Genomic DNA, 26107 nt, shown 5'->3' on the forward strand with positions numbered 1-26107 from the left:
ATATTCCACTGCAATACCATCCAAACCCGCTGCCTTGCCGGCTTTCATCTTCCGCAAAGCTTTTACTACCTCTTCTCTGTTTACCAAATCATTTTCCCTAACCCTCTCACTTTGCACACCACCTTGACCAAAACACCATATATCTGCCACTCTATCATCGAACACATTCAACAAACCTTCAAAATACTCACTCCATCTCCCTCTCACATCACCACTACTTGTTATCACCTCCCCATTAGCCCTCTTCACTGAAGTTCCCGTTTGTTCCCTCGTGTCACGCACTTTATTTACCTCCTTCCAAACACCTTTTTATTCTCCCTAAAATTTAATGATACTCTCTCACCCCAACTCTCATTTGCCCCTTTTTTCACCTCTTGCACCTTTCTCTTGACCTCCTGCTTCTTTCTTTTATACATCTCCCACTCATATGCATTATTTCCCTGCAAAAATCGTCGAAATGCCTCTCTCTTCTCTTTCACTAATAATCTTACTTCTTCATCCCACCACTCACTACCCTTTCTAATCTGCCCACCTCCCATGCTTCTCATGCCATAAGCATCTTTTGCGCAAGCCATCACTGCTTCCCTAAATACATCCCATTCCTCCCCCACTCCCCTTACCGCCTTTGTTCTCACCTTTTTCCATTCTCTACTCAGTCTCTTCTGGTACTTCCTTACGCAAGACTCCTTCCCAAGCTCACTTACTCTCACCACTCTCAGCACATTAACATCCAAAAGTCTCTCTTTCGCGCGCCTATCAATTAACACGTAATCCAATAACGCTCTCTGGCCATCTCTCCTACTTACATACGTATACTTATGCATATCTCTCTTTTTAAACCAGGTATTCCCAAGAGAGACATTTGGATGTTAATGTGCTGAGAGGTGCAACTGGAGGGATGTCTGATCATTATCTTGTGGAGGCGATGGTGAAGATTTGTAGAGGTTTTCAGAAAAGAAGAGAGAATGTTGGGGTGAAGAGAGTGGTGAGAGTAAGTCAGCTTGGGAAGGAGACTTGTGTGAGGAAGTACCAGGAGAAACTGAGTACAGAATGGAAAAAGGTAAGAACAAAGGAGGTAAGGGGAGTGGGGGAGGAATGGGATGTATTTAAGGAAGCAGTGATGGATTGCGCAAAAGATGCTTGTGGCATGAGAAGCGTGGGAGGTGGGTAGATTAGAAAGGGTAGTGAGTGGTGGGATGAAGAAGTAAGATTATTAGTGAAAGAGAAGAGAGAGGCATTTGGACGATTTTTGCAGGGAAATAATGCAAATGAGTGGGAGATGTATAAAAGAAAGAGGCAGGAGGTCAAGAGAAAGGTGCAAGAGGTGAAAAAGAGGTCAAATGAGAGTTGGGGTGAGAGACTATCAGTAAATTTTAGGGAGAATAAAAAGATGTTTTGGATGGAGGTAAATGAAGTGTGTAAGACAAGGGAACAAATGGGAGCTTCAGTGAAGGGGGCTAATGGGGAGGTGATAACAAGTAGTGGTGATGTGAGAGGGAGATGGAGCGAGTATTTTGAAGGTTCATTGAAAGTGCTTGATGATAGAGTGGCAGATACATGGTGTTTTGGTCGAGGTGGTGTGCAAAGTGAGAGGGTTAGGGAAAATGATTTGGTAAACAGAGAAGAGGTAGTAAAAGCTTTGTGGAAGATGAAAGCCGGCAAGGCAGCGGGTTTAGATGGTATTGCAGTGGAATTTATTAAAAAAGGGGGTGACTGTATTGTTGACTGGTTGGTAAGGTTATTTAATGTATGTATGATTCATGGTAAGGTGCCTGAGGATTGGCAGAATGCTTGCATAGTGCCATTGTACAAAGGCAAGGGGGACAAAGGTGAGTGCTCAAATTACAGAGGTAAAAGTTTGCTGAGTATTCCTGGTAAATTATATGGGAGGATATTGATTGAGAGGGTGAAGGCATGTACAGAGCATCAGATTGGGAAAGAGCAGTGTGGTTTCAGAAGTGGTAGAGGATGTGTGGATCAGGTGTTTCCTTTGAAGAATGTATGTGATAAATACTTAGAAAAGCAAATGGATTTGTATGTAGCATTTAGGGATCTGGAGAAGGCATATGATAGCGTTGATAGAGATGCTCTGAGGAAGGTATTAAGAATATATGGTGTGGGAGGCAAGTTGTTAGAAGCAGTGAAAAGTTTTTATCGAGGATGTAAGGCATGTGTACGTGTAGGAAGAGAGGAAAGTGATTGGTTCTCATTGAATGTAGGTTTGCGGTAAGGGTGTGTGATGTCTCCATGGTTGTTTAATTTGTTTATTGATGGGGTTGTTGGGAGGTGAATGCAAGAGTTTTGGAAAGAGGGGCATGTATGGTCTGTTGTGGATGAGAGAGCTTGGGAAGCGAGTCAGTTGTTGTTCGCTGATGATACAGCGCTGGTGGCTGATTCATGTGAGAAACTGCAGAAGCTGGTGACTGAGTTTGGTAAAGTGTGTGAAAGAAGAAAGTTAAGAGTAAATGTGAATAAGAGCAAGGTTAGTAGGTACAGTAGGGTTGAGGGTCAAGTCAATTGGGAGGTAAGTTTGTATGGAGAAAAACTGGAGGAAGTAGAGTGTTTTAGATACCTGGGAGTGGATCTGGCAGCGGATGGAACCATGGAAGCGGAAGTGGATCATAGGGTGGGGGAGGGGGTGAAAATCCTGGGAGCCTTGAAGAATGTGTGGAAGTCGAGAACATTATCTCCGAAAGCAAAAATGGGTATGTTTGAAGGAATAGTGGTTCCAACAATGTTGTATGGTTGCGAGGCGTGGGCTATGGATAGAGCTGTGCGCAGGAAGGTGGATGTGCTGGAAATGAGATGTTTGAAGACAATATGTGGTGTGAGGTGGTTTGATCGAGTAAGTAATGTAAGGGTAAGAGAGATGTGTGGAAATAAAAAGAGCGTGGTTGAGAGAGCAGAAGAGGGTGTTCTGAAATGGTTTGGGCACATGGAGAGAATGAGTGAGGAAAGATTGACCAAGAGGATATATGTGTCGGAGGTGGAGGGAACGAGGAGAAGTGGGAGACCAAATTGGAGGTGGAAAGATGGAGTGAGAAAGATTTTGAGTTGATCGGGGCCTGAACATTCAGGAGGGTGAAAGGTGGGCAAGGAATAGAGTGAATTGGATCGATGTGGTATACCGGGGTCGACATGCTGTCAATGGACTGAATCAGGGCATGTGAAGCGTCTGGGGTAAACCATGGAAAGTTCTGTGGGGCCTGTATGTGGAAAGGGAGCTGTGGTTTCGGGCATTATTGCATGACAGCTAGAGACTGAGTGTGAACGAATGGGGCCTTTGTTGTCTTTTCCTAGCACTATCTTGCACACATGAGGGGGAAGGGGATGTTATTCCATGTGTGGTGAGGTGGCGATGGGAATGAATAAAGGCAGACAGTGTGAATTGTGCGCATGTGTATATATGTATGTGTCTGTGTGTGTATATATATGTGTACATTGAAATGTATGGGTATGTATATTTGCGTGTGTGGACGTGTATGTATATACTTGTGTATGGGGGTGGGTTGGGCCATTTCTTTTGTCTGTTTCCTTGCGCTACCTCGCAAACGTGGGAGACAGCGACAAAGCAAAATAAATAAAATAATAATATATATATATATATTTTTTTATTTTTCTATTTTGCTTTGTCGCTGTCTCCCGCGTTTGCGAGGTAGTGCAAGGAAACAGGCGAAAGAAATGGCCCAACCCACCCCCATACACATGTATATACATACACGTCCACACATGCAAATATACATACCTATACATCTCAATGTACACATATATATACACACACAGACACATACATATATACCCATGCACACAATTCACACTGTTTGCCTTTATTCATTCCCATCGCCACCTCGCCACACATGGAATACCATCCCCCTCCCCCCTCAAGTGTGCGAGGTAGCGCTAGGAAAAGACAACAAAGGCCCCATTTGTTCACACTCAGTCTCTAGCTGTCATGCAATAATGCCCGAAACCACAGCTCCCTTTCCACATCCAGGCCCCACACAAGTTTCCATGGTTTACCCCAGACGCTTCACATGCCCTGATTCAATCCACTGACAGCACGTCAACCCCAGTATACCACATCGATCCAATTCACTCTATTCCTTGCCCGCCTTTCACCCTCCTGCATGTTCAGGCCCCGATCACTCAAAATCTTTTTCACTCCATCTTTCCACCTCCAATTTGGTCTCCCACTTCTCCTCGTTCCCTCCACCTCCGACACATATATCCTCTTGGTCAATCTTTCCTCACTCATTCTCTCCATGTGCCCAAACCATTTCAAAACACCCTCTTCTGCTCTCTCAACCATGCTCTTTTTATTTCCACACATCTCTCTTACCCTTACATTACTTACTCGATCAAACCACCTCACTCCACACATTGTCCTCAAACATCTCATTTCCAGCATATCCACCCTCCTGCGCACAACTCTATCCATGGCCCACGCCTCGCAACCATACAACATTGTTGGAACCACTATTCCTTCAAACATACCCATTTTTGCTTTCGGAGATAATGTTCTCGACTTCCACACATTCTTCAAGGCTCCCAGGATTTTCGCCCCCTCCCCCACCCTATGATTCACTTCCACTTCCATGGTTCCATCCGCTGCCAGATCCACTCCAAGATATCTAAAACACACTACTTCCTCCAGTTTTGCTCCATTCAAACTTACCTCCCAATTGACGTGACCCTCAACCCTACTGTACCTAATAACCTTGCTCTTATTCACATTTACTCTTAACTTTCTTCTTTCACACACTTTACCAAACTCAGTCACCAGCTTCTGCAGTTTCTCACATGAATCAGCCACCAGCGCTGTATCATCAGCGAACAACAACTGACTCACTTCCCAAGCTCTCTCATCCACAACAGACTTCATACTTGCCCCTCTTTCCACAACTCTTGCATTCACCTCCCTAACAACCCCATCCATAAACAAATTAAACAACCATTGAGACATCACACACCCCTGCCGCAAACCTACATTCACTGAGAACCAATCACTTTCCTCTATTCCTATACGTACACATGCCTTACATCCTCGATAAAAACTTTTCACTGCTTCTAACAACTTGCCTCCCACACCATATATTCTTAATACCTTCAACAGAGCATCTCTATCAACTCTATCATATGCCTTCTCCAGATCCATATATGCTACATACAAATCCATTTGCTTTTCTAAGTATTTCTCACATACATTCTTCAAAGCAAACACCTGATCCACACATCCTCTACCACTTCTGAAACCACACTGCTCTTCCCCAATCTGATGCTCTGCACATGCCTTCACCCTCTCAATCAATACCCTCCCATATAATTTACCAGGAATACTCAACAAACTTATACCTCTGTAATTTGAGCACTCACTCTTATCCCCTTTGCCTTTGTACAATGGCACTATGCACGCATTCCGCCAATCCTCAGGTACCTCACCATGAGTCATACATACATTAAATAACCTTACCAACCAGTCAACAATACAGTCACCCCCTTTTTTAATAGATTCCACTGCAATACCATCCAAACCTGCTGCCTTGCCGGCTTTCATCTTCCGCAACGCTTTTACTACCTCTTCTCTGTTTACCAAATCATTTTCCCTAACCCTCTCACTTTGCATACCACCTCGACCAAAACACCCTATATCTGCCACTCTATCATCAAACACATTCAACAAACCTTCAAAATACTCACTCCATCTCCTTCTCACATCACCACTACTTGTTTTCACCTCCCATTAGCGCCCTTCACTGAAGTTCCCATTTGCTCCCTTGTCTTACGCACTTTACTTACCTCCTTCCAGAACATCTTTTTATTCTCCCTAAAATTTAATGATACTCTCTCACCCCAACTCTCATTTGCCCTCTTTTTCAACTCTTGCACCTTTCTCTTGACCTCCTGTCTCTTTCTTTTATACATCTCCCACTCAATTGCATTTTTTCCCTGCAAAAATTGTCCAAATGCCTCTCTCTTCTCTTTCACTAATAATCTTACTTCTTCATCCCACCACTCACTACCCTTTCTAATCAACCCACCTCCCACGCTTCTCATGCCACAAGCATCTTTTGCGCAATCCATCACTGATTCCCTAAATACATCCCATTCCTCCCCCACTCCCCTTACTTCCATTGTTCTCACCTTTTTCCATTCTGTACTCAGTCTCTCCTGGTACTTCCTCATACAAGTCTCCTTCCCAAGCTCACATACTCTCACCACCCTCTTCACCCCAACATTCACTCTTCTTTTCTGAAAACCCATACAAATCTTCACCTTAGCCTCCACAAGATAATGATCAGACATCCCTCCAGTTGCACCTCTCAGCACATTAACATCCAAAAGTCTCTCTTTCGCGCGCCTGTCAATTAACACGTAATCCAATAACGCTCTCTGGCCATCTCTCCTACTTACATACGTATACTTATGTATATCTCGCTTTTTAAACCAGGTATTCCCAATCCCCAGTCCTTTTTCAGCACATAAATCTACAAGCTCTTCACCATTTCCATTTACAACACTGAACACCCCATGTATACCAATTATTCCCTCAACTGCCACATTACTCACCTATGCATTCAAATCACCCATCACTATAACCTGGTCTTGTGCATCAAAACCACTAACACACTCATTCAGCTGCTCCCAAAACACTTGCCTCTCATGATCTTTCTTCTCATGCCCAGGTGCATCTGCACCAATAATCACCCATCTCTCTCCATCAACTTTCAGTTTTACCCATATTAATCGAGAATTTACTTTCTTATGTTCTATCACATACTCCCACAACTGTTTCAGGAGTACTGCTACTCCTTCCCTTGCTCTTGTCCTCTCACTAACCCCTGACTTTACTCCCAAGACATTCCCAAACCACTCTTCCCCTTTATCCTTGCGCTTCGTTTCACTCAGAGCCAAAACATCCAGGTTCCTTTCCTCAAACATACTACCTATCTATCTATCTATCTATCTATCTATATATATATATATATATATATATATATATATATATATATATATATATATATATATATATATATATATATATATATATATATATATATATTTTTTTTTTTTTTTCTGTCTCCCGCGTTTGCGAGGTAGCGCAAGGAAACAGACGAAAGAAATGGCCCAACCCACCCCCATACACATGCCTTGATTCAATCCACTGACAGCACGTCAACCCCGGTATACCACATCGCTCCAATTCACTCTATTCTTTGCCCTCCTTTCACCCTCCTGCATGTTCAGGCCCCGATCACACAAAATCTTTTTCACTCCATCTTTCCACCTCCAATTTGGTCTCCCTCTTCTCCTCGTTCCCTCCACCTCTGACACATATATCCTCTTGGTCAATCTTTCCTCACTCATTCTCTCCATGTGACCAAACCATTTCAAAACACCCTCTTCTGCTCTCTCAACCACGCTCTTTTTATTTCCACACATCTCTCTTACCCTTACGTTAGTTACTCGATCAAATCAACTCATACCACACATTGTCCTCAAACATCTCATTTCCAGCACATCCATCCTCCTGCGCACAACTCTATCCATAGTCCACGCCTCGCAACCATACAACATTGTTGGAACCACTATTCCTTCAAACATACCCATTTTTGCTTTCCGAGATAATGTTCTCGACTTCCACACATTCTTCAAGGCTCCCAGAATTTTCGCCCCCTCCCCCACCCTATGATCCACTTCCGCTTCCATGGTTCCATCCGCTGCCAGACCCACTCCCAGATATCTAAAACACTTCACTTCCTCCAGTTTTTCTCCATTCAAACTCACCTCCCAATTGAATTGACCCTCAACCCTAGTGTACCTAATAACCTTGCTCTTATTCACATTTACTCTTAACTTTCTTCTTCCACACACTTAACCAAACTCAGTCACCAGCTTCTGCAATTTCTCACATGAATCAGCCACCAGCGCTGTATCATCAGCGAACAACAACTGACTCACTTCCCAAGCTCTCTCATCCCCAACAGACTTCATACTTGCCCCTCTTTCCAAAACTCTTGCATTCACCTCCCTAACAACCCCATCCATAAACAAATTAAGGAACCATGGAGATATCACACACCCCTGCCGCAAACCTACATTCACTGAGAACCAATCACTTTCCTCTCTTCCTACACGTACACATGCCTTACATCCTCGATAAAAACTTTTCACTGCTTCTAACAACTTTCCTCCCACACCATATATTCTTAATACCTTCCACAGAGCATCTCTATCAACTCTATCATATGCCTTCTCCAGATCCATAAATGCTACATACAAATCCATTTGCTTTTCTAAGTATTTCTCACATACATTCTTCAAAGCAAACACCTGATCCACACATCCTCTACCACTTCTGAAACCACACTGCTCTTCCCCAATCTGATGCTCTGTACATGCCTTCACCCTCTCAATCAATACCCTCCCATATAATTTGCCAGGAATACTCAACACCTTATACCTCTGTAATTTGAGCACTCACTCTTATCCCATTTGCCTTTGTACAATGGCACTATGCACGCATTCCGCCAATCCTCAGGCACCTCACCATGAGTCATACATACATTAAATAACCTTACCAACCAGTCAACAATACAGTCACCCCCTTTTTTGATAAATTCCACTGCAATACCATCCAAATCTGCTGCCTTGCCGGCTTATATATATATATATATATATATATATATATATATATATATATATATATATATTTTTTTTTGTTTTGTCGCTGTCTCCCGCGTTTGCGAGGTAGCGCAAGGAAACAGACGAAAGAAATGGCCCAACCCACCCCCATACACATGTATATACATACGTCCACACACGCAAATATACATACCTACACAGCTTTCCATGGTTTACCCCAGACGCTTCACATGCCCTGATTCAATCCACTGACAGCACGTCAACCCCGGTATACCACATCGCTCCAATTCACTCTATTCCTTGCCCTCCTTTCACCCTCCTGCATGTTCAGGCCCCGATCACACAAAATCTTTTTCACTCCATCTTTCCACCTCCAATTTGGTCTCCCTCTTCTCCTCGTTCCCTCCACCTCCGACACATATATCCTCTTGGTCAATCTTTCCTCACTCATTCTCTCCATGTGCCCAAACCACTTCAAAACACCCTCTTCTGCTTTCTCAACCACGCTCTTTTTATTTCCACACATCTCTCTTACCCTTACGTTACTCACTCAATCAAACCACCTCACACCACACATTGTCCTCAAACATCTCATTTCCAGCACATCCATCCTCCTGCGCACCACTCTATCCATAGCCCACGCCTCGCAACCATACAACATTGTTGGAACCACTATTCCTTCAAACATACCCATTTTTGCTTTCCGAGATAATGTTCTCGACTTCCACACATTCTTCAAGGCTCCCAGAATTTTTGCCCCCTCCCCCATCCTATGACCCACTTCCGCTTCCATGGTTCCATCCGCTGCCAGATCCACTCCCAGATATCTAAAACACTTTACTTCCTCCAGTTTTTCTCCATTCAAACTCACCTCCCAATTGACTTGACCCTCAACCCTACTGTACCTAATAACCTTGCTCTTATTCACATTTACTCTTAACTTTCTTCTTTCACACACTTTACCAAACTCAGTCACCAGCTTCTGCAGTTTCTCACATGAATCAGCCACCAGCGCTGTATCATCAGCGAACAACAACTGACTCACTTCCCAAGCTCTCTCATCCCCAACAGACTTCATACTTGCCCCTCTTTCCAAAACTTTTGCATTCACCTCGCTAACAATATATATATATATATATATATATATATATATATATATATTTTTTTTTTTTATACTTTGTCGCTGTCTCCTGCGTTTGCGAGGTAGCGCAAGGAAACAGACGAAAGAAATGGCCCAACCCCCCCATACACATGTATATACATACGTCCACACACGCAAATATACATACCTACACAGCTTTCCATGGTTTACCCCATACGCTTCACATGCGTTGATTCAATCCACTGACAGCACGTCAACCCCGGTATACCACATCGCTCCAATTCACTCTATTCCTTGCCCTCCTTTCACCCTCCTGCATGTTCAGGCCCCGATCACACAAAATCTTTTTCACTCCATCTTTCCACCTCCAATTTGGTCTCCCTCTTCTCCTTGTTCCCTCCACCTCCGACACATATATCCTCTTGGTCAATCTTTCCTCACTCATCCTCTCCATGTGCCCAAACCACTTCAAAACACCCTCTTCTGCTCTCTCAACCACGCTCTTTTTATTTCCACACATCTCTCTTACCCTTACGTTACTCACTCGATCAAACCACCTCACACCACACATTGTCCTCAAACATCTCATTTCCAGCACATCCATCCTCCTGCGCACAACTCTATCCATAGCCCACGCCTCGCAACCATACAACATTGTTGGAACCACTATTCCTTCAAACATACCCATTTTTGCTTTCCGAGATAATGTTCTCGATTTCCACACATTCTTCAAGGCCCCCAGAATTTTCGCCCCCTCCCCCACCCTATGATCCACTTCCGCTTCCATGGTTCCATCCGCTGCCAGATCCACTCCCAGATATCTAAAACACTTAACTTCCTCCAGTTTTTCTCCATTCAAACTCACCTCCCAATTGACTTGACCCTCAACCCTACTGTACCTAATAACCTTGCTCTTATTCACATTTACTCTTAACTTTCTTCTTCCACACACTTTGCCAAACTCAGTCACCAGCTTCTGCAGTTTCACACATGAATCAGCCACCAGCGCTGTGTCATCAGCGAACAACAACTGACTCACTTCCCAAGCTCTCTCATCCCCAACAGACTTCATACTTGCCCCTCTTTCCAAAACTCTTGCATTTACCTCCCTAACAACCCCATCCATAAACAAATTAAACAACCATGGAGACATCACACACCCCTGCCGCAAACCTACATTCACTGAGAACCAATCACTTTCCTCTCTTCCTACACGTACACATGCCTTACATCCTCGATAAAAACTTTTCACTGCTTCTAACAACTTTCCTCCCACACCATATATTCTTAATACCTTCAACAGAGCATCTCTATCAACTCTATCATATGCCTTCTCCAGATCCATAAATGCTACATACAAATCCATTTGCTTTTCTAAGTATTTCTCACATACATTCTTCAAAGCAAACACCTGATCCACACATCCTCTACCACTTCTGAAACCACACTGCTCTTCCCCAATCTGATGCTCTGTACATGCCTTCACCCTCTCAATTAATACCCTCCCATATAATTTACCAGGAATACTCAACAAACTTATACCTCTGTAATTTGAGCACTCACTCTTATCCCCTTTGCCTTTGTACAATGGCACTATGCACGCATTCCGCCAATCCTCAGGCACCTCACCATGAGTCATACATACATTAAATAACCTTACCAACCAGTCAACAATACAGTCACCCCCTTTTTTAATAAATTCCACTGCAATACCATCCAAACCTGCTGCCTTGCCGCCTTTCATCTTCCGCAAAGCTTTCACTACCTCTTCTCTGTTTACCAAATCATTTTCCCTAACCCTCTCACTTTGCACACCACCTCGACCAAAACACCCTATATCTGCCACTCTATCATCAAACACATTCAACAAACCTTCGAAATACTTACTCCATCTCCTTCTCACATCACCACTACTTGTTATCACCTCCCCATTTGCGCCCTTCACTGAAGGTCCCATTTGCTCCCTTGTCTTACGCACTTCATTTACCTCCTTCCAGAACATCTTTTTATTCTCCCTAAAATTTAATGATACTCTCTCACCCCATCTCTCATTTGCCCTTTTTTTCACCTCTTGCACCTTTCTCTTCACCTCCTGTCTCTTTCTTTTATACATCTCCCACTCAATTGCACTTTTTCCCTGAGAGGTGCAACTGGAGGGATGTCTGATCATTATCTTGTGGAGGCTAAGGTGAAGATTTGTATGGGTTTTCAGAAAAGAAGAGTGAATGTTGGGGTGAAGAGGGTGGTGAGAGTAAGTGAGCTTGAGAAGGAGACCTGTGTGAGGAAGTACCAGGAGAGACTGAGTACAGAATGGAAAAAGGTGAGAACAATGGAAGTAAGGGGAGTGGGGGAGGAATGGGATGTATTTAGGGAATCAGTGATGGATTGCGCAAAAGATGCTTGTGGCATGAGAAGAGTGGGAGGTGGGTTGATTAGAAAGGGTAGTGAGTGGTGGGATGAAGATATATATATATATATATATATATATATATATATATATATATATATATATATATATATATATATATCAGGAGCACTCTATATATATATATATATATATATATATATATATATATATATATATATATATATATTGTTAGGGAGGTGAATGCAAAAGTTTTGGAAAGAGGGGCAAGTATGAAGTCTGTTGGGGATGAGAGAGCTTGGGAAGTGAGTCAGTTGTTGTTCGCTGATGGGAGGGTATTGATTGAGAGGGTGAAGGCATGTACAGAGCATCAGACTGGGGAAGAGCAGTGTGGTTTCAGAAGTGGTAGAGGATGTGTGGATCAGGTGTTTGCTTTGAAGAATGTATGTGAGAAATACTTAGAAAAGCAAATGGATTTGTATGTAGCATTTATGGATCTGGAGAAGGCATATGATAGAGTTGATAGAGATGCTCTGTGGAAGGTATTAAGAATATATGGTGTGGGAGGAAAGTTGTTAGAAGCAGTGAAAAGTTTTTATCGAGGATGTAAGGCATGTGTACGTGTAGGAAGAGAGGAAAGTGATTGGTTCTCAGTGAATGTAGGTTTGCGGCAGGGGTGTGTGATATCTCCATGGTTGCTTAATTTGTTTATGGATGGGGTTGTTAGGGAGGTGAATGCAAGAGTTTTGGAAAGAGGGGCAAGTATGAAGTCTGTTGGGGATGAGAGAGCTTGGGAAGTGAGTCAGTTGTTGTTCGCTGATGATACAGCGTTGGTGGCTGATTCATGTGAGAAACTGCAGAAGCTGGTGACTGAGTTTGGTAAAGTGTGTGGAAGAAGAAAGTTAAGAGTAAATGTGAATAAGAGCAAGGTTATTAGGTACAGTAGGGTTGAGGGTCAAGTCAATTGGGAGGTGAGTTTGAATGGAGAAAAACTGGAGGAAGTGAAGTGTTTTAGATATCTGGGAGTGGATCTGGCAGCGGATGGAACCATGGAAGCGGAAGTGGATCATAGGGTGGGGGAGGGGGCGAAAATTCTGGGGCCCTTGAAGAATGTGTGGAAGTCGAGAACATTATCTCGGAAAGCAAAAATGGGTATGTTTGAAGGAATAGTGGTTCCAACAATGTTGTATGGTTGCGAGGCGTGGGCTATGGATAGAGTTGTGCGCAGGAGGATGGATGTGCTGGAAATGAGATGTTTGAGGACAATGTGTGGTGTGAGGTGGTTTGATCAAGTGAGTAACGTAAGGGTAAGAGAGATGTGTGGAAATAAAAAGAGCGTGGTTGAGAGAGCAGAAGAGGGTGTTTTGAAGTGGTTTGGGCACATGGAGAGAATGAGTGAGGAAAGATTGACCAAGAGGATATATGTGTCGGAGGTGGAGGGAACGAGGAGAAGAGGGAGACCAAATTGGAGGTGGAAAGATGGAGTGAAAAAGATTTTGTGTGATCGGGGCCTGAACATGCAGGAGGGTGAAAGGAGGGCAAGGAATAGAGTGAATTGGAGCGATGTGGTATACCGGGGTTGACGTGCTGTCAGTGGATTGAATCAAGGCATGTGAAGCGTCTGGGGTAAACCATGGAAAGCTGTGTAGGTATGTATATTTGCGTGTGTGGACGTATGTATATACATGTGTATGGGGGGGGTTGGGCCATTTCTTTCGTCTGTTTCCTTGCGCTACCTCGCAAACGCGGGAGACAGCGACAAAGTATAAAAAAAAAAATATATATATATATATATATATATATATATATATATATATATATATATATATATATATATATATATATGTGTGTGTGTGTGTGTGTGTGTGTGTGTGTGTGTGTAGGAAATGAGGTGTTTGAGGACAATATGTGGTGTGAGGTGGTTTGATCGAGTAAGTAATGAAAGGGTAAGAGAGATGAGTGGAAATAAAAAGAGTGTGGTTGAGAGAGCAGAAGAGGGTGTTTTGAAATGGTTTGGTTACATGGAGAGAATGAGTAAGGAAAGATTGACAAAGAGGATATATGTGTCAGAGGTGGTGGGAACGAGGAGAAGTGGGAGACCAAACTGGAGGTGGAAAGATGGAGTGAAAACGATTTTGAGCGATTGGGGCCTGAACACGAAGGAGGGTGAAAGGTGTGCAAGGAATAGTGAATTGGAACGATGTGGTATACTGGGGTCGACATGCTGTCAATGGATTGAACCAGGGCATGTGAAGCATCTGGGGTAAACCATGGAAAGTTTATGTTGTTTGCCAAAAAGCTCTATACAAAAAAATGTTAAAGGACAGCAACATGGAGGGCATGTTTCCCACATGGCTATCTTTGTGACACAGCATTTATTTCTTTAATAATGCAATGACAAGTTCAAGGCACAAATGCCTATTACAGCAACAAGATGGGACAGCTACAGACCATACAAAGCAAATTTTCAAGTTATGATGAAACTATTTAGACACCAAAAAAATACACTTTCCACAATTACCTTGTTCTTAGGTGGTTTGGCTCCCAGTTTAATGGCCAATGCAACTCTGGCATCTTCTTTCTTCTTTTTATGAAATCCATTCATGCCAAATTTGAAGACATCATACCTCATTCTCTTTTCTGCCTTTTCGTCCACAATTTCCTGTAAAAGTTGAATACATTTTGACAAAGCAGAGGCTTGTGTTTCCACTGTGATATGACTTGGGCCAACTGGATGCTGCCACTAACATATCGTGCAATCTGTACAAACACATCCAAAACTATTCTTTAAATTTACAAAAAGAATTTGTTGACAGAGGTCTTGTGCAGGAGACTAACACATCAAACTGCTCCTAATGCTACACCTAGCTCCATGATGCTTATGTTACTTCTCACTATGGCTTTTAACAGTCATTCATCTTTCAGTTTGTGATATGAAAATGACTCACTAAAAAAAAAGAGATGTGGCAAGTTGGTTATCCTGCATCTAGTCGCAACGAAGTGGCTTCCACCTCGCTGTTATTTCTCTCTTCTGGAGGAATGTATTTATAAAATAGTACTGTCTACTCAAAAACCTGGAAAACATCACTCAAGTTTTGGTGAAAACATTGCTCAAGCCTCCTGGCTTCATTGTTTTAGCATACAAGCTCTCCCCTACTTACGACCTATGCAACTTATGAACATCCATACATATGACCACAAAACGATATAGATAAAAAATATAACGATGAAATAAGAACCAAGATGAGAAGGAGAAAATGGGTAGTATGTTTGAGGAAAGAAACCTGGATGATCTGGCTTTGAGTGAAATGAAGCTCAAGGGTAGAGGGGAAGAATGGTTTGGAAAAGTCTTGGGAGTAAAGTCAAGGGTTAGTAGAAGGACAAGAGCTAAGGAAGGAGTAGCACTAAACTTGAAGCAGTTGTGGGAGCATGTTATAGAGTGTAAGAAAGAAAATTCTAGATTGATGAGGGTAAAAATGAAAGTGGATGGAGAAAGATGGGTGATTATTGGTGCCTATGCATCTGGTCATGAGAAAAAAGATCATGAGAGGCAAGTGTTTTGGGAGCAGATGAGTGAGTGTATCAGCAGTTTTGGTGCACAAGACTGGGTATTAGTGATGGGTGATTTAAGTGCAAAGGTTAGTAATGAGGCAGTTGAAGGTATAACTGGTGTACATGGAGTATTCAGTGTTGTGAATGGAAATGGTGAAGAACTTGTGGATTTGTGTGCTGAAAAAACACTAGTGATTGGGAATACCTGGTTTAAAAAGAGAGATATACATAAGTATATGTATGTGAGTAGAAAAGATGGTCAAAGAGCATTATTACATTATGTGTTAATTGATAGGCATGGAAAAGTGAGACTTTTGGATGTAAATGTGCTGAGAGGGGCAGCTGGTGAGATGGCTGATCACTATCTTGTGGAGGCGAAGGTGAAGATCTGTAGAGGTTTTCAAAAAAGAAGAGATAGTTGGTGAGAGTAAGTGAGCTTGGAGAGGTGACTTGTGTGAGGAGAGATCGAGTGTAGAATGGCAAAAGGTGAGAGCAAATGATGTCAGGGAAGTAAGTGAGGAATAGAATGTATTTAGGGAAGCAGTTATGACATGTGCAAAAGATGCATGTGGCATGAGAAAGGTGGGAGATGGGCTGATTAGAAAGGGTAGTGAGTGGTGGGATGAAGAAGTAAAGTCATTAGTAAAAGATTAGAGAGGGTAGTGAGTGGTGGGATGAAGAAGTAAAGTTGTTAGTAAAAGAGAGAAGAAAGGTGTTTGGACAATACTCACAAGAAAGGGGTGCAAATGAATGGGAGATGTATAAAAGAAAGTGGCAGGAGGTCAAGAGGAAGATGCAAGGGTTGAAAAAGAGGGCAAATGAGAGTTGGGTGAGAGAGTATCATTAAACTTTAGGGAGAATAAAATGATGCTCCGGAAGGATGTTAATAGTGTGAGTAAGACAAGAGAACAAATGGGAACATCGATGAAGGGGATAAGACGGGAAGTGATAACAGGTAGTGATGAAAAGAGAAGATGGGGTAAGTATTTTGAAGGTCTGTTGAATGTGTTTGATGATAGAGTGGCAGATGAAGGGTGTTTTGGTTGGGGTGGTGTGTGAAGTGAAAGGGTCAGGGAAAATGGTTTAGTTAAAGGAGGAGAGGTGGTGAAAGCTTTGAGGAAGATGAAATCCAGCAAGGTGGGGGATTGGATGGTATTGCAGTTGAATCTATTAAGAAAGGGGGTGACTGTGTTGTTAATTAGTTGGTAAGGATATTCAAAGTATGTATGGATCATGGTGAAGTGCCTCAGGATAAAGCATCTCTATCAACTCTATCATTTGCCTTCTTCATATCCATAAATGCTACATACAAATCCATCTGTTTTTCAAAGTATCTCTCACATGCATTCTTCAAAGCATACACCTGAGCCACACATCCTTTACCACTTCTGACACCACACTGCTTTTCCCCAATCTGATGCTCTGTACATGCCTTTACCCTCTCAATCAATACCCTCCCATATAATTTCCCAGGGATACTCAACAAACTTATGCCTCTGAAATTTGAATACTCATCTTTATTCCTTTTGCCTTTGTACAAGGCACTATGCATGCATTTCGTGAATCCTTAGGCACTTCACCATGATCCATACATGCAACAAATATCCTTACCAACCAATCAACAACACAGTCACTTCCTTTTTTAATAAATTCCACTTCAATACAATCCAAACCTGCTGCCTTGCCAGCTTTCATCTTCTTCAAGGCTTTCATTACCTCTTCTCTGTTTACCAAACCATTCTCCCTGACCCCTCTCACAATTAAAAAGATTAAAAAATCTCAAACACCACAGCATACGTATTTCATATTGTACTTGTTTTTGGTAGCGCGGAGTGGACTCACTTTGTCTTGGTCTCAGTCTGTCTCAAGCTATCGTGCAGTCAAGCTGTATACAGAGTGTTTCTGTCATTTCAGAATAGTGCCTTTTTTTCATTAAATAATTTTGCAATCCTTATAATTCAAAACGGCATCAAGTGACTGTAAGCAGTGCAATGAAAGCAGGTAATCTGTTTCCACTTTTTCATAAAGATGAATCCTTTCACAGGAGGGGGAAGTATCACCTCTATCTCAGTCTGACTCCTGTCTCCAACAGCCTGGAGAGTGTTCCCACACTGCCGGGTGCCCAATGCCCAACTATCATACCACACACTAAACCCTACACCTCCTCACACGATTATGGTAACTAAATGCAACATTTTGTTACAACAAAAACAAAAACATGAAAGAAAGAGAAGGAAATTAAAATTCAACATGACATAAGGTAAATATACACACAAATCACAGCTCAGCGCAATATACTTCCTTTACATGCAAGCAGAACAAAATCGACAAAACAAATTAGTGAGTTCACTCTTCGCAGGAGCCACCACAAACATAATCTTGGTGAGTTCACTCTTTGCAGGAGCCACCACAAACATAATCTTGCAAGTATGCAGGGTGGTGTCTCACACGGTGAGGGTGCTGCCACCTGAGGCTGGGTGTTGCAACAACTGGGGTCGAAGCTGCTACTGGTGGGTAATCCCCTTGACATGGTTGTCGTGGGATTGGCGTAAGTGACTGGTTTTGCAAAAACAGGCAGCCACTGCTGTCCAGCTTCAATGAATGCTGTCTATGGGGCTTCATCTCCACTACCACACCTGACCATCCAACACCTTCGAAAAGATGTCCTGCATGCAGACAGGGGTGCTCACGAACAGCTGGGGAAGCATAGCGGCATCACCTATTAGGCCACCCTGCACATGAGCCTAACTCTTTGCTATGGCCCGCATCCTGTTTCGCAGAGAATTTCTCCAGTGCCAGTTTATCAGATAATTTTACCAGGGCCCTGAGACACCACCTCGCAACTGTCTTCCTGCTGCCAGCTGTACGGATGACTTATCCCCCTCTCTTAGGGGAGTGTTGAGATATTGGAGCATAGCCTGAGTTTCTTTGCTGTTGTGCATGCTATCTCCAACATCCGTGTTGCCCCTCAACACCTGTTTACCTGCCTTTACTGCTGCTTCGTCACATCCATTGGACTGGAGGAAGTGGGCTGAGGAGATGTGGGCAATAATTCCCCATTCTTTGTAGAAAGCTTCCATCTCCTCACAGTCTAGACGGGTTTCCCTATCCAAGGCAATTTCCTTGGGTGTGCCCCATCTCCTGAAGAAGGTGAGTAGTCTTGCAATAACCTAGGATTTTCCCGTGTAGGCTTGAATCCTACTCTGCAACAAGTAAGCAGGTAGTTTGTCCTCACTTTATCTAAAAGAAGTATCCTTCCACAGGAGAGGGGTGGCAACATCTCTATCTCAGTCTGACTCCTGCTACCAACTGCCTGGCGAGTGTTCCCACGCTACTGGGTGCCCAATGTCCTACTATAGCACCACACACTAAACCCTACAGTGATGGAGGAGTTAAAAGAAAGCATGTGAACTTAGATGTGGCACAGAAATAGGTCACATTCAATGTGGCACAGAAATAGGTCACATTCAATTCAATGGACTTTCGGCATTAACGGACACCCCTTCCCCCCTATTAGTCCATCACGATGAGGGTTTACTATACTACATTCATACTAATGAGTGGATGAATCAATTATAATCACTACCATATTACCAGTCTGCTGAAAACGCAGAATTTGGTGAAGACAAGCTATATTTGAATGACCTATTCACTGAAATGGGCAGCTTGAATTTTTACCTTTTAAAATCCAAGGTGTGTATTGTTTGTGTTATTGCTGGTGCAAGGTAAACCTTTCAAAGCAAGGTGAAGTGGTCTGTGGAAAGTAGAAAAAAGTAGGAGATTTGAACTATATTGTAAACATTCCTGAAAGGCACAAGAAGAACCAGCTATGTCATGTTAATTTAATGAAGCCTTATTTTGAGAGAAAACTGGAATTTGAAAGGAAAGGTAGCATAGTAAAGGAAGAAGCAAGTTGTGGATGTGTAAAGGTTGAGGATAAAAAGTTTGATGGTCCAGATGATGTTTAGCTAAGTAGATGTGAAGATGAAATTATTTTGAAAAATTCTGAGAAATTGAGAAGTCAGAAAGTATGCTCAAACAGCTGGATACTGAACAAAGACATGAAACTGTGGAAGTCATGAATGGGTATAAATCATCATTTCCTGATGTTCCTAGAAGAAAGAGAGTTGTAATTCATGAGGTATAAGTAGAAAATATTTGTTCAATTAAGCAATGTTCTTATCAAGTGGGTCCAAAGAGAAGATATATAATGAAAAAGTACGTAGATAAGATACTCGAGCATGATTTGATATAATTAAGTAATAGCCCTTGGAGCTCACCATGCTTGTAAGTTCCTAAACCTGATGATCCTTATAAATTTTGCACAGACTATAGGAAGGTCAATAATGCAACCAAAACTGATTTATTTCCCGTTCCCAGAGTCAACAACTGCATTGATCAAGTGGGAGATGCAAGGTTTGTAAGTAAGGTCAACTTGTTGAAAGGATATTGGCAAGTAGGCATGACTGAGAGGGCAAAAGCCTTCTCAGCATTTGTAACTATGGATGTGTTATACAAATATAAAGCATTACCATTTGGCATGAAGAACACTGGAAGTTACTTTCAGAGGTTAGTACATGAAGTGTTGCGTGCTGTGAGAATTGTTCTGTATAAATTGATGATATTGCGTTGTATTCTAGAGAGTAGGATGAGCACATTTCATTGATTTGGATAGGTGGAAAGGTTAGACAAGGCAAATCTTACTGTAAACGTAAGTAAAGTGAATTTGTGAAAGCTCATGTTGTGTATTTAGGTTATACTGTGGGATAAGGATAGGTACAAATGGTTGATGCATAAGCTGAAAGTATATAAACATATCCCATTCCTTCAAATGGAAAATAGTTATTAAAATTCCTTGGATTGAGTGGTTATTATTGAAGGTTTTGTATAAAATTTTCCTCTGTTGCATTACCATTAAGAAGGGTGTTATCAACGAAAGTAAAATATGCATGGGATGAAAACTGTAATGCTGCTTTTGCTAAGATAAAACAAATGGTAATAAGTGCTCCAATTTTATGTATTTTAGATCATAAAAAAAAAGTTTACGTTATATGTGGATATTAGTGCTGATGGAGTGTTGATGCTGGAGAAGCAAAGCACTGATCAATAATTATGTAATTCTTCTAACAAGTTTCTTCCTTACCAGAGAAATTATTAAACTGTTGAGAAGGAAACTATAGCTCTGTTTATGAGTTTACAAAACTTTGACATTTATTTATGAGGGTTAGAAAAACCCATTTTAGTTTTCATGGATCATAATCCTCTTGTGTTTTTGTACAATATGAAGAATGATAATTTCATTGGGTAATCCCTTAAAGACTTATGTTACGTGATTATGATATAGTTATAGAGCATGTAAGAGGGAACGATAATATTGCAGCAGCTGCACTGTCCCACATGCCTGTTAGTCATGAGAACCTGAGGGATGATTCATGCCCTTTTGATGGGGGGGGGGGGGATGTTAAGTATTTCCTTTCTTTTATTATTATTATTATTATACTTTGTCGCTGTCTCCCGCGTTTGCGAGGTAGCGCAAGGAAACAGACGAAAGAAATGGCCCAACCTCCCCCCCATACACATGTATATACATACGTCCACACACGCAAATATACATACCTACACAGCTTTCCATGGTTTACCCCAGACGCTTCACATGCCTTGATTCAATCCACTGACAGCACGTCAACCCCTGGTATACCACATCGCTCCAATTCACTCTATTCCTTGCCCTCCTTTCACCCTCCTGCATGTTCAGGCCCCGATCACACAAAATCTTTTTCACTCCATCTTTCCACCTCCAATTTGGTCTCCCTCTTCTCCTCCTTCCCTCCACCTCCGACACATATATCCTCTTGGTCAATCTTTCCTCACTCATTCTCTCCATGTGCCCAAACCACTTCAAAACACCCTCTTCTGCTCTCTCAACCACGCTCTTTTTATTTCCACACATCTCTCTTACCCTTACGTTACTCACTCGATCAAACCACCTCACACCACACATTGCCCTCAAACATCTCATTTCCAGCACATCCATCCTCCTGCGCACAACTCTATCCATAGCCCACGCCTCACAACCATACAACATTGTTGGAACCACTATTCCTTCAAACATACCCATTTTTGCTTTCCGAGATAATGTTCTCGACTTCCACACATTCTTCAAGGCCCCCAGAAGTTTCGCCCCCTCCCTCACCCTATGATCCACTTCCGCTTCCATGGTTCCATCCGCTGCCAGATCCACTCCCAGATATCTAAAACACTTCACTTCCTCCAGTTTTTCTCCATTCAAACTCACCTCCCAATTGACTTGACCCTCAACCCCACTGTACCTAATAACCTTGCTCTTATTCACATTTACTCTTAACTTTCTTCTTCCACACACTTTACCAAACTCAGTCACCAGCTTCTGCAGTTTCTGACATGAATCAGCCACCAGCGCTGTATCATCAGCGAACAACAACTGACTCACTTCCCAAGCTCTCTCATCCCCAACAGACTTCATACTTGCCCCTCTTTCCAAAACTCTTGCATTTACCTCCCTAACAACCCCATCCATAAACAAATTAAACAACCATGGAGACATCACACACCCCTGCCGCAAACCTACATTCACTGAGAACCAATCACTTTCCTCTCTTCCTACACGTACACATGCCTTACATCCTCGATAAAAACTTTTCACTGCTTCTAACAACTTTCCTCCCACACCATATATTCTTAATACCTTCCACAGAGCATCTCTATCAACTCTATCATATGCCTTCTCCAGATCCATAAATGCTACATACAAATCCATTTGCTTTTCTAAGTATTTCTCACATATATTCTTCAAAGCAAACACCTGATCCACACATCCTCTACCACTTCTGAAACCACACTGCTCTTCCCCAATCTGATGCTCTGTACATGCCTTCACCCTCTCAATCAATACCCTCCCATATAATTTACCAGGAATACTCAACAAACTTATACCTCTGTAATTTGAGCACTCACTCTTATCCTCTTTGCCTTTGTATCTTTTATATATACCTTTATGTTTTTTCTCATATAAATCTGAGGAATTAAGTAAGTCTTCTGAAGTGTACTATGCTCTTTTATTCTGTCACCAACATTATAATAAGAATCATCATGAAAGTATGGTAAAAATTTCAATCATCAGCTTCTGTATGAAGAAGTGCTTGTTATGTTGGTACAATCATTTTTGGGAGCTGGAGCTAAATTGTTGGAATGTAGATTTACTCTCTCTCTCTTGGAAGCTATAGGTAAACACACACAGCCATTGTCTTTGTATAAATCAGGCTGGATTTGCTCTATTATTTCTTATCAGTTCTTAATTAACAGTTATAATGAAGGATACAGGTATGAACATTGTTTGCACAGGAGAGAGAGCAGCATTTATATTAAGGCTTTGAGTTTCAGGCCCAATTAGAATAAATACTTTGATGGTATGTCTGCCAGAGCATCTGTCTTGTATCTAAACTGTATCAGGGAGAACGGTTTAGTAAACAGAGAAGAGGTAGTGAACACTTTGTGGAAGATGAAAGCTGGCAAGGCGGTAGGTTTGGATGGTATTGCTGTGGAATTTATTAGAAAAAGAGAGTGACTGTGTTACTGACTGGTTGGTAAGGATATTCAATGTATGGATGGTTCATGGTGAAGTGCCTAAGGATTGGCGGAATGTATGCATAGTGCCATTATACAAAGGCAAAGGGGATAAAAGTGTTCAAATTACAGAGGTATAAGTTTGAGTATTCCTGAGAAATTATATGAGAGGGTATTGATTGAGAGGGTCAAGGCTTGTACAAAGCATCAGATTGGGGAAAAGCAGTGTGGTTTCAGAAAAGGTAGAGGATGTGTGGATCAGGTGTCTGCTTTGAAGAACGTATGTGAGAAATACTTCGAAAAACAAATAGATTTGTATGTAGCATCTATGGATCAGGAGAAGGCATATGACAGAGTTGATAGAGATGCTCTGTGGAAGGTATTAAGAGTATATGGTGCGGGAGGTTAGAAGCAGTAAAAAGTTTTTATCGAGGATGTAAGGCATGTGTATGAGCAGGAAGAGAGGAAAGTGATTGGTTCTCAGTGAATGCTGGTCTGCGGCAGTGGTGCGTGATGTCTCCATAGTTGTTTAATTTGTTAGGGAGGTGAATGCAAGAGTTTTAGAAAGAGGGGCAAGTATGCAGTCTGTTGTGGATGAGAGAGCTTGGGAAGTGAGTCAGTTGTTGTTTGCTGATGATACAGCGCTAGCGGCTGATTCGGGTGAGAAACTGCAGAAGCTGGTGATGAGTTTGGCAAAGTGTGTGAAAGAAGAAAGCTGAGAGTAAATGTGAATAAGAGCAAGGTTATTAGGTACAGTAGGGTTGAGGGGCAAGTCAATTGAGAGGTAAGTTTGAATGGAGAAAAACTGGAGGATGTGAAGTGTTTTACATATCTGGGAGTGGATTTGGGAGCGGATGGAACCATGGAAGCGGAAGTGAATCATAGGGTGGGGGAGGGGGTGAAAGTTCTGGGAACGTTGAAAAATGTGTGGAAGTCGAGAACATTATCTCGGACAGCAAACATGGGTATGTTTGAAGGAATAGTGGTTCCAACAATGTTAAATGGTTGTGAGGCATGGGCTATAGATAGAGTTGTGCAAAGGAGGGTGGATGTGCTGGAAATGAGATGTTTGAGGACAATATGTGGTGTGAGGTGGTTTGATCGAGTAAGTAATGAAAGGGTAAGAGAGATGTGTGGTATTAAAAAGAGTGTGGTTGAGAGAGCAGAAGAGAGTGTTTTGAAATGGTTTGGTCACATGGAGAGAGAGAATGAGTGAGGAAAGATTGACAAAGAGGATATATGTGTCAGAGGTGGAGGGAACAAGGAGAAGTGGGAGACAAAATTGGAGGTGGAAAGATGGAGTGAAAAAGATTTTGAGTGATCGGGACCTGAACATGCAGGAGGGTGAAAGGCGTGCAAGGAATAGAGTGAATTGGAACGATATGGTATAACCGGGTTGACGTGCTGTCAATGGATTGAACCAGGGCATGTGAAGTGTCTGCAGTAAACCATGGAAAGTTTTGTGGGGCCTGGATGTGGAAAGGGAGCTGTGGTTTCGGTGCATTATACATGACAGCTAGAGACTGAGTGTCAACGAATGTGGCCTTTGTTGTCTTTTCCTAGCAATACCTCATGCACATGTGAGAGGAGGAGGTTTTCATTTCATATGTGGCGGGATGGCGACAGGAATGAATAAGGGCAGACGTATGAATCATGGACATGTGTATATGTCTGTGTGTATATATATGTATATGTTGAGATGTTTTTTTTTCTTTTCTTTCGTACTATTCGCCATTTCCCGCATTAGCGAGGTAGCGTTAAGAACAGAGGACTGGGCCTTTGAGGAAATATCCTCACCTGGCCCCCTTCTCTGTTCCTTCTTTTGGAAAATTAAAAAAAAATGAGAGGGGAGGATTTCCAGCCCCCCGCTCCCTTCCCTTTTAGTCGCCTTCTACGACACGCAGGGAATACGTGGGAAGTATTCTTTCTCCCCTATCCCCAGGGATATGTTGAGATGTATAGATATGTATATGTGCTGTGTATGGACTTATATGTATATACATGTGTATGTGGGTGGGTTGGGCCATTCTCCTTGCGCTACCTTGTTAACGCAGGAGACAGCGACAAAGTAAAATGAAAAATAAAATAAAAGTTTGTTGAGTATTCCTGGGAAATTATATGGGAGGGTATTAATTGAGAGGGTAAAGGCATATACAGAGCATGAGATTTGGGGAAGAGCAGTGTGGTTTCAGGAGTGGCAGAGGATGTGTGGATCAGGTGTTTGCTTTGAAGAAAGTATGTGAGAAATACTTAGAAAAACAAATGGATTTGTATGCAGCATTTATGGACCTGGAGAAGGCATATGATAAGGCTGATAGAGATGCATTATGGAAGGTTTGAAGAGTATATGGTGTGGGAGGTAAGTTGCTAGAAGCAGTGAAAAGTTTTTACCAAGGATGTACAGCATGTGTATGAGTAGGAAGAGAGGAAAGTGAGTGGCTCCCAGTGAATGTTGGTTTGCAGCAGGGGTGCGGATGGGGTGGTTAGGGAGGTGAATGCACGAGTTTCGGAGACTGGGCAAGTATGCTGTCTGTTGTGGATGAGAGGGCATGGGGAGTGATTCTGTTGTTGTTTATTTAGCATTGGTGGCTGATTCAGGTGAGAAACTGCAGAAGATGGTGACTGAGTTTAGTAACGTGTGTGAAAGGAGAAAGTTAAGGGTAAATGTGAATGAGAGCAAGGTTAATTATTAGGTTCAGTAGGGTTGAGGGACAATTAATTGGGAGGTAAGTTCGAATGGAGAAAAAATGGGGGAAGTGAAGTGCTTTAGATATCTGGTAGTGGACCTAGCAGCGGATGGAACCATGAAAGCGGGAGTGAGTCACAGGGTGGGGGAGGGGGCG

At 42.3% G+C, this 26107-nt stretch overlaps 1 protein-coding gene across 3 annotated transcripts in view; it reads right to left on the minus strand.

Moving 5' to 3' along the window:
• LOC139764294 (uncharacterized) overlaps nucleotides 1-26107 on the minus strand; it is a 99207-nt gene that overhangs the window by 40550 nt on the left and 32550 nt on the right. For all 3 annotated transcript variants that reach the window (XR_011716342.1, XR_011716341.1, XM_071690781.1), the window contains exon 5: nucleotides 14632-14772. Coding sequence is in view for 1 of the 3 variants with exons in the window: in XM_071690781.1 (XP_071546882.1) it covers nucleotides 14632-14772 (141 nt within the window). In the remaining 2 variants the exon portion in view is untranslated. The remainder of the gene's footprint in view (nucleotides 1-14631; nucleotides 14773-26107) is intronic.

The sequence above is a fragment of the Panulirus ornatus genome, chromosome 49, assembly GCF_036320965.1.
Source record: "Panulirus ornatus isolate Po-2019 chromosome 49, ASM3632096v1, whole genome shotgun sequence".
In the NCBI taxonomy this organism is placed as follows: domain Eukaryota; kingdom Metazoa; phylum Arthropoda; class Malacostraca; order Decapoda; family Palinuridae; genus Panulirus; species Panulirus ornatus.